We start from the raw sequence: 9,697 nt of genomic DNA, 5'->3' as shown, positions 1-9,697 counted from the left end.
AACTTCTCTTTGTTTTCTCCTTTGCATGGCGATTAAATTGAATCGCATTAACATTTTCTCCTTCGGATCTGTTTGGAAGATGTGTATTCCATAGTAAAGGGTTCCAACATTTAGACGACAAATCCGTTCGGAAAAAATAATGGAAACTGTAGCATGTTCTGGAAATCCCAAACATGAACAGGGATACCTCCACATCAATATCTTCTGCATGCGAAGTGCATGATAGAATGTTGTTTTGTCAAGCAAAAACTAAAATTACTGACAAATTGTAGCATGCACCTGTCGTCACCCAAGACCTCGCTGCACATCCATCGTCAACCTATCACTTGGAGAGTCAAGAACGAGAAGGTCGACATGGCATTAAGCTTCCCCGACGGGGATTAGTGGTATTGGTCAGTGGAGTATGGAGTAGTGCGTTCCGCTGTTCTTTTTATTAGGCTAGTAGATCTTTTAGTGCGTCTAGACTATGGATTGGTGCAGTTTTTCTTTTTTTATTTCTTTTCTAGCCGGGTTTGGATCCTCGAACAGAACAACAGCTCTTAATCTTGAACACTTTCCAATCTTACTGGTTTACTCTCACATAGGCCAGCTCGAGATTAGGATTTTTGTTACAGAAACACAATACCATGGCCGTGCCCGTGCTAGAGGAGTAGAAGTGCTGCAGGAGCCAATGAACTATTGTGAGGCATTGGGGGGAGCGAGAGATAGGAGATGAACATGAGAAGGATAGTAAATAAGAGATGTGATGTAGCGTGATGAATGCGGGAGGAGAAAAACTATCCGTCGGTGAAGTTGCCGTTGCGGAATGGTGGTCATCAATATATGAGGCTTTAATGCGGTGCAATCAATTCCCGTCAACGCGCATGTCGTTTCAATGTGTGAGGCTACCATGTGGGCCATTTACTGGGTTGCAGTGGCAATACAGGCACTATACCAGCTGGTGTACACTAACCAGGAAAAGGTTATACGACAACGACGTATTGTAGTAGAATGAATCGTGTGGTCACGAGTGGTTCTGATAACGACCTCGCGTGGCTGCATGTACACACGCGAATTATCGTATCAAACTATGTAAAATATTATAAACATTTTTTTTGATTTTTATTTGTTTATTGAGTAAAGTTGTAACAAAATGATCAATTAATTAAAAATATATTTTTCAACCAAAATAGATGGGGATACTATGTTTGAGTTTCAACCAAATGTTGTTTGGCTATCCAAATTTTGGTATGCTTTACATGTCCGTAGGTTTACTAATGCAACAGAGCTTCTTAATGCGACGGTGCACCTTTATGACGCGAATGCTCCTCTGGTCGATGGTGAATTCCCGAGCCAACATCTTCAGCCTGTTTGCCGGTGCTAGAGAAGGCGACGAACCCGACATGGGGGAGGGTAGGAGTGGCTTCGGCACCTGCCTGAAGAGCACGATGCCAAAAGAAGCGCATAACCAGAGGGGACCGTGTCGTCACCTGCGTGACTAGGATTGGACCAAAAGTTCGTAGCTCGTGAGTTTAATAAACGCTCGATAGTTCGGCTCGTTAAGCTCATAGCTCGCTTTTTAGTAAACAGATCCAATCATTGATTTCAGCTCATTAAGCTTAACGAGCTTAATGAGCGAGCTAACGAGTTTTACGAATAGCTCGTTAAGCTCGTAAGTAACAACACAACATATATTTTAATCATATGTGACAAACTTTTTATAGCACCTCAGCCAATCTATTTAATCTAATAAACATATGAGGCAACAAACTATTACATGTCTTTTTGTAGCCATCATATTTCATCTTAAAAACCACAAATACACATTCATCCTGTATATCGTAACACATTATAATCTGTTAACGAGCGTTCGCGAGCGCTCGCGAGCTTAACGAGCTTCAAACGAGCCGAGTTGAGCAGGGTTTTCTACTCGGTAATCTTAACGAGCACGGGCTTAACAAGTACGAGCTTAACAAGTTGAGCTGCTCATTAATCCACCCCTAGTGGCTGCTCATCATCGTCAGGGTCTGTGACGAAGAGGCGTTGATGGAGACATGATGAATCCGACTTGATGGACTCAAGGGGATTATATTAAGGCAAGCTCCAAGTTAAATCAAATCAAGGCGCACAAGGATTCTTTGTCAATCCTCCTTCCCCGTTGCGTCCCAATCCCATCACGCATCGATTTCCCTAGCTAGAAACAAATGGCTTGCTCTCATTTCGAACTCAGAAAATGTTTCAAAGTTGTGCATCGATGAACGATCTGTTTCTAGAAAAGAAAAGCAAGAGTGCCTGCTATTGGCGTTATTGGCGAGTGAGCGAGTAGGTCGTGGACTCTCAGTGATGCATTAACGCCGCCGCTGCATTGTGCCGGTTTATATGACTGTAATGCACGGGAGCCCCTATATATGTTGGTGACGAGTGGCATGACCCTTCAACCTATAAAAGACGGCCAACCTGAGATCACCTAGCTAGCTAGCAAGTGAAAACGTGGGGAACTGTTGGTCTCTTGCTTTGTGAATGAGCTAGTAATAAAATCTACTCGTCCGCTGCATTTCGTGGTTTCTTCTCTCTCTCCTTCTGCCTGAACCCACACGTTGATGAATTGCCAAGACATATTTCCTCTCACGACAACAGAATTATATTGATCTTCAAGCAGCGTGCATAGTTCATCTAAACGAAGTCTGCTGCGGACAGAATCAGAATTCAGAAGGCACCATCCACGCATTGTTCTAGTCTGTACCTTGTACAGACTGAAAAAAAAGCGACAGACTTGCATAACTAAACCACTTATATTCACACGATTCCAAAAACATGGGAATACAATAAACTCTGAAATTCCATATCATGCCATATTTAATTTCACTAAATTGAATTGGCTACTCACTGCACCATTTCAAAGTTTGTTGTATTTTTCCTCTTTTACATCACAGACATGTAGCATGGCTGACGCCTTCCGTACCTGTATGTATTTCAGCATGTCAAGTTGATATTCTTTTCAGGTTCCATGAGCCACTTTGATAGCAAAAGGAATATATATATATATATATATATATATATATATTAAGAGGCGTTCATTGTGTTTGTATTCTCTTGATGCTTCATTTTTAGTCAATAAAATCAATCATTTTTCGGAAAAAGGAGTAGACAGGGAAATACCAGTAACAACATGAAGTAAAATAATTACCCGCACCTACACTAGACAACATGAATTCATCGGAGCTATGGTCAGTTGGTGACATGGATGGAACGGGGGGCTGTCTCCCTCACCCAAGATCCATGTGTGGATGCCAGGGGTCCTTTGCATCATCATGTTGTGATGTTGCCACTAGCCTGGGGTGGGGGCTCGCAACTAGGAGGGCGTGCAATCTCGCCTCGCCTCGCCGTGGTCCGTAGGCCTACCGGCCAGGAAGCCTATCCTCCCAGATCCGAAGTAGGACAGGGGTAATCATATATGGAAGGTGGTCGTAACCATGAGGCCATGGCGTGCTCCCTCCCGCTCGATGGTTGGGAGCCCATCAGTAGGGATGCTTGTCGTAGCTAAATTTCATTTGTGGCGGGGTGGGACCATCGTAAGGTTTGTCCATGGCAAGATATGACTGGCAATAGACTACGGTCGATCTAGAGATTCCTATGTGTTGTGGTGGTGCGGGGGTCTTCGGCCCTGGGTATTGAGGCGGCGACCTCTGATGTTGGGCTGCACATTTAGCTCTCGTTAAAGTGGTGTTGGCTGCGTTCCTTGGTCATCTACATCACTGTTCTTACTATAGCGCCCTGAGGTTACTATGTAACTTTGGGTTTATGTCGATGATATCAGTCTTGTCAGTTCTTCAGTTCCTGCTGCAGATCACCTTCTGTCAGCTCTTAGTTGTGATTTTGCTGTCAAGGACCTCGCCCAGCTTATTTATTTCCTGGGATTAGAGGTCACACATACTACTACTGGATTGTCTCTTACTCGGAAAAAGTATTCATTGGATCTTCTACGCCGTGCTGGTATGCTCAAGTGTAAACCTGTGTCTACACCCATGTCTGCCACTGAGAGGATTTCTGCTGATATTGGTGAGCTATTATCTCCTGATGACGCTACTAAATATCGTAATCTTGTTGGTGGCCTACAATACTTGACTATTACCGGACCGGACATTTCTTTTGCGATTAATCACGTTTGTTAGTATCTTCACTCACCTCGTGATTTACACTCTTGTCTGCCGTCAAGCGCATTCTCTGCTATGTTCGTCTGACGGTCTCCTATGGCTTGCATCTTCAGCCTTCCCCATCTGGTGTTCTCTCTGCTTTTTCAAATGCTGAATGGGCAGACAGTCTTGATGATCGGCGATTTAGGGGGGGTATGCTTTGTTCTTTCACTAGTAGAAAAGAGGGCTTTGGTCCACCCCGGGTTAGCCCATTAGTCCCGGTTCAGTCTAGAACCGGGACTAATGGGGGAATTAGTCCCGGTTCGTGCGCCCAGGGGCCACGTTGTACCGGTTCGTCTGGACCTTTTAGTCCCGGTTGGTGCCACGAACCGGGACTAAAGGGTGCGATGCCCATTAGTCCCGGTTCGTGGCACCAACCGGTACTAATGGGGTTTGAGGCATTAGTACCGGTTCATGGCATGAACCGGTACTAAAGGTCCCATTTTCAAACTCCACCCCCCCCCCCATGGATCGCCTTTTCAGTTTAAAAAAAATAAAAGAAAATGATGAAAATGTCAAAAAAATAAAAGAAAATAAGTTTCCCATGTGATATATGGTCTAGTTGTTGGGAAAATTTACAAATATGAATTTCGACTTTATTTGCAAAATCTCTCTAGAATTTAGTAAAATGGGCATAACTTTTGCATACTAACTCGGATGAAAAAGTTTTTTATATGAAAAATCCTCAAAAACCTAACAAAAAAAAAGTTACGGGGCTTTTAAGATCTACAGTGGAAAAAATCAAAAAAAAATTCAAACTGTGGTCAAACAATGGTCAAACTAATTATTCTAGAATATTAGTGTTACTAAATAATTATTTCAGTTATTTTGAATTTTGTTCAAATCTGGTCAAACTAGGGTCAAACAATGGTCAAACTAATTATTCAAGAAATATTAGTGTTACTAAATAATTATTGTTTTTTAAAACAATAGTTTCAAACTCAAACAGTGAAATGTGTCACTTCATGCTCAAGCAAAATTCCTGAGGGTTAATAGGATTGACATCTTACTATTGTCAGGAAAACAACAAGTGCAGACTTGGAAACGAGGGAGAATAGAACTCGGAAGTTAAGCGTGCTCAGGCTGGGGGAGTGGGAGGATGGGTGACCATTCGGGAAGTTAGATGGTTTGGAATGATGAGGGATGATTAGAGATTAGAGGTTAAAATAATTCAGAAAATTGAAAATAAAAAAATTTCAAAAAAAATTCAAAAAAAAAACATAAAATTTCCTTTAGTCCCGGTTGGTGTTACCAACCGGGACTAAAGGTGGAGCTCCACGTGGCTGCGGCCTTTAGTCCCGGTTCGTTTAAGAACCGGGACTAAAGGGGAGAGGCATTAGTAACGACCCTTTAGTCCCGGTTCAAAAACCGGGAGTCCCGGTCAAAAACCGGGACTAAAGGGCCTTACCAACCGGGACTAGTGGGGGGTTTTCTACTAGTGTTTGGTCCTAATTTGATTGCCTGGAGTGCTCAAAAATAGGCCATGGTCTCTCGCAGTAGTATTGAGGCTGAGTACAAAGCTGTAGCCAATGCAACAACAGAGCTTATATGGGTATAACCATTGCTCCGTGAGTTTGGGGTCCCTCAGCGACGGCTACCAGTTATGTGGTGTAACAACCTTTGTGCTACATACCTTTCTTCTAATCCAGTATTTCATGCATGAACAAAGCACATCGAAGTTGACTATCATTTTTGTCGGGGAACTTGTTGCACAGAAGATACTTCAAATCAAGTTTATCTCTTCTAAAGATCAACTTGTGGACATCTTCACGAAGCCGCTGCCATTACCTTTATTTGAGGTATGCTGGCGCAATCTCAACCTGCGGGACACGTCTTGAGATTGAGGGAGGGTACTTTATATTTGGATTAGTGTGTAGCTTCTGGTATATACCATGTACTTGTACTGGTTCCCCATATAAATATATGTGTAAGGACACCCCTAGAGGGTTGAGCCGTTCCCTCAACTAAATCAGAGTTTAACACATGTGATCCTGGCAAGGAGGTTGTCATCGATGGTGGTCTTTCCCTAATCTAGATCTATAGTCTCCCCTTCATCGTGGTATGTCCCCACCGGGGGCCATGGTGGCTTGGGTCCCTTTCACAAAGGTGCATAGGAGGCGTCGAGCAAAAGCGTCATGCCCTAACATCAGTGGTGAAGTTGCTTGCAGGTGTCTTGTCCCTCTTGGAAGCGATGTAGTGGCTTCCCTCCCCACCCCGTTAGCGAGCATTCAGGGTGAAAACCATCCTCCTTCTTGGGCAGACACGGTGTCTCCTATCCCTCACATTAATGTGTGTTTATGATACCCAATCGCGGTAGCGTGCGTGGTTTGGCTTGGAGCTCCATTCAGCACCACTTTGGCTTCAACCATGGCTAGGAGTCTCGTTTACACCTACCTTCTAGCTGTGACTTAGAGCTCCTTTCAGCCCACCTTGACTACGATGGCTAGCAGTCGTGTCTACACCTACCTTTTACACACAATGACGTCCTCTCTCTCTCCTTTTTACTTGCCGGTATAGTCGGCACTCCACGGCCCTAAGAGAGAGAGCAGAGGGTCCTCTCCAGTGGCAGGTTGATGTTGATCATGTGACGAAGTCCCATGCTTTCCAGGTGGTGCATGGTTGCAGGTCGTCGTTGGCCTTCGGTGTGTTTTGAGGTAGTCCGACTCCTCATGTAGTTCTTCTTGGCGATATGCTGGAGCTGTCTAGTAGTGCACTTTTGGTGTTTCAAATTATAAGGAGTGAACTTTCTGTGGATATGTTCCCAACACGGCAAGATCTTGGCCATGGGATCAAATTATGCAGGACTATTTGCATTCACGCAAGCATGTGGGGAAGGAGAAGAAACCAAAATAAAAATGATCTGCAAACTAACTACTAGGCACATTAATAATCTTTCATCACCTTTAGCTTTGTATTGGCGAGACATTCATAATTAGATTTCACTTGGATATGTTTTGATAAAAAAACTGAACTCTAAAGTTGTCATCCTAGGATTATTGTACTTGGCATCGAATTGATACCAAAGTTGCCACTATGTTGATATCAAAGTTCCACGTACTAACATTGGTACCAATGCGTGACAACATAGAAAAATTAGACGGCAACTTTAGACCTCAAAAAGTTGTTGAAACATAGCAACGATAGGATCTCATCAAAGCAAAGTGAAGCCAACCACTGAAGACCTATCGTAAATTCAAGTAGCAAGTTAAGCATCAATATCATTGTTTTTGTCACATCTGCACGCATGCATAACCTCATGCCATATTGTGTGGTATTCTGGTCATAGTAATAACCCAAGGAGGAGAGGGAGGGCCTTCTTGACATGTGAGCTAGCCCGAGTGGATGCGATTCGCACACATAAGATTCCATTTCTGGGGGCGACATCTATAGGGCGGACTAGTATAGAAATAGAGCCGGCCGGCCCTATCGGCTCTTCCTATAGCGATTGGACGACCGAAGACCACACATGTGTTTGAAGATATCGGCTCCTAGTATAGCTAGCTATAATTAGAGGGTCCTCAACAATAGCCCAAAATTCATTCCGAGCACCTCCCATCACCACCTATTTGGCTTGCGTCCGGCCGGCCACCCTCCAGCGGCTCACCGGCTCACCATGGCGACACCGCCAAGGCATGGGTGCATGCTCCGCGCGGAGGTGGTCATGTGTATATTCCTCGTCATAGCACCGTTGAGCACGGCGATCGGTGTCAACTATGGCACCAAGGGTGACAACCTTCCGTCACCGGCCAAGGTTGCGGCATTCCTCGTGACCCGCACAAACATTGACCGTGTAAAGCTGTTTGACACCAACCCGGACATTGTTCGGGCCTTCGCCGGCACGGGCATCTCAGTAATGGTCACAGCAGGCAATGGCGACATCCCTGGCCTCGCCACCCAGACCGGTGCCGACTCATGGGTCGCTACCAACATCGCGCCATACTACCCCGCGACAGATATATCTCTCGTCGCCGTGGGCAACGAGATCATGGACACGGCCGACAAGAATCTCATCGGCAAGCTCGTCCCCGCCATGCAGATGCTCAAGGATGCGCTCGTCACGGCTGGCTACAACAAAATTCGTGTTTCCACGCCAAGCTCACTCAACATCCTGGTTGACTCCCAGCCGCCGTCCGCGGCTCGGTTTCGCGACGTCTGGGATGACGCTATCTTCACGCCGATGCTCCAATTTCTCCGGAAGACCAAGTCGCCACTCATCGTGAACACGTACCCGTACTTTGGGTACAACGGTGACACGCTACCGTACGCACTGGCGCGGCCCAACTCTGGTGTGCTAGACATGGGCTCGGGCATCATGTACACGAGCATGTTTGAGGCACAACTTGACTCGGTGTACTCGGCAATGAAGAAACTTGGGTTTGAGGACGTGGAGATCCTGGTGGGGGAGACCGGGTGGCCGACTAAGGCCATGGACGGGCAGATCGGCGTCAGCCCGGCTGAGGCGGCGGAGTACAACAAATATATCATCCGTGAGGTTAGTTCCGGGTCAGGCACACCGCTCATGCCAAAGCGGAAGTTCGAGACGTACATATTCACGCTCTTCAACGAGGACCTCAAGCCCGGGCCGGTGGCCGAGCGAAATTTCGGGATGTTCCAGCCAGACTTCACGCCGATGTATGACATTGGCATCATGAAAGATCCGGTGAGCACGTACATGCATTGCCCATGACGAGCACACACACACACACAATGCAAGTTGTTCTGACGCACGCCCGTGTGTAATGCAGGTCAAAACAACAACGGCGCCAGGGTCGGTCGTCCCATCGGCACCGCGGAAAGTGGCAGCAACGCCTATGGTCGCCACTGCTGATGCGTTGGATGTTGCAGTGCCTACAAAGGCCAACGGCTCGAACAACGCCTAGGCGTCCGCGTCAGGATAGTCGTCAGGCAACAATTCCTTGACTAATGACAGGGCGCATGTGCGAGCCCAGACGCTAGTTGACGCCTGACGGCCCACTTCTCTTGGATTTTGAATGGACACTTCGAGCATCTTCAATAGAAGATGCAAATTTAAAGATGTAAAACAGAAGATGTAAAAAATTATATCTCTAAAAGTGATTTTTACATCTTTAAAAAAAGGCAACTCCAACAGAAGATGTATATTGGAGATGTAAAACAGCAACTCCAATAGAAGATGCAAATGGAGATGTAAAACTATACTTCAACTAGTACTTCATTTGAAACATGCAAATTCGAACATAGCAAATTCAACTACTACTTCATTTCAAACATAATAATTAAACATAGTTCTAATTAAAAACATAAATTAAACGACTACTTCAACTGATTCGAGCTACTACGTTCATCAAGTTACTACTACTACTACTACTACTACTACTACTACTACTACTACTACTACTACTACTACTACTACTACTACTACTACCACTACTACTTGAACTACACTGAAGATAAAACTACTCTCATCATCGGAGCTCTTGAACTGCTCCCAGAATTCATCCTTATTGGCCTCGTCCTCCTCCTCCTCCTCCTCCTCCTCCTCCTCC

At 45.3% G+C, this 9,697-nt stretch overlaps 1 protein-coding gene across 1 annotated transcript; it reads left to right on the top strand.

Annotated features, from left to right (window-relative positions):
• Positions 1-7,760: 7,760 nt before the first annotated feature.
• LOC119305996 (glucan endo-1,3-beta-glucosidase-like) lies at positions 7,761-9,349 on the top strand. The gene is made up of 2 exons (XM_037582361.1): positions 7,761-8,832; positions 8,918-9,349. The coding sequence occupies exons 1-2, from the start codon at positions 7,786-7,788 to the stop codon at positions 9,050-9,052; spliced, it is 1,182 nt and encodes a 393-aa protein (XP_037438258.1). The 5' UTR covers positions 7,761-7,785; the 3' UTR covers positions 9,053-9,349.
• Positions 9,350-9,697: the final 348 nt, after the last annotated feature.

This window comes from Triticum dicoccoides, chromosome 5B, assembly GCF_002162155.2.
Source record: "Triticum dicoccoides isolate Atlit2015 ecotype Zavitan chromosome 5B, WEW_v2.0, whole genome shotgun sequence".
Classification (NCBI taxonomy): domain Eukaryota; kingdom Viridiplantae; phylum Streptophyta; class Magnoliopsida; order Poales; family Poaceae; genus Triticum; species Triticum dicoccoides.
This window is presented reverse-complemented; position numbering and strand designations above follow the sequence as displayed.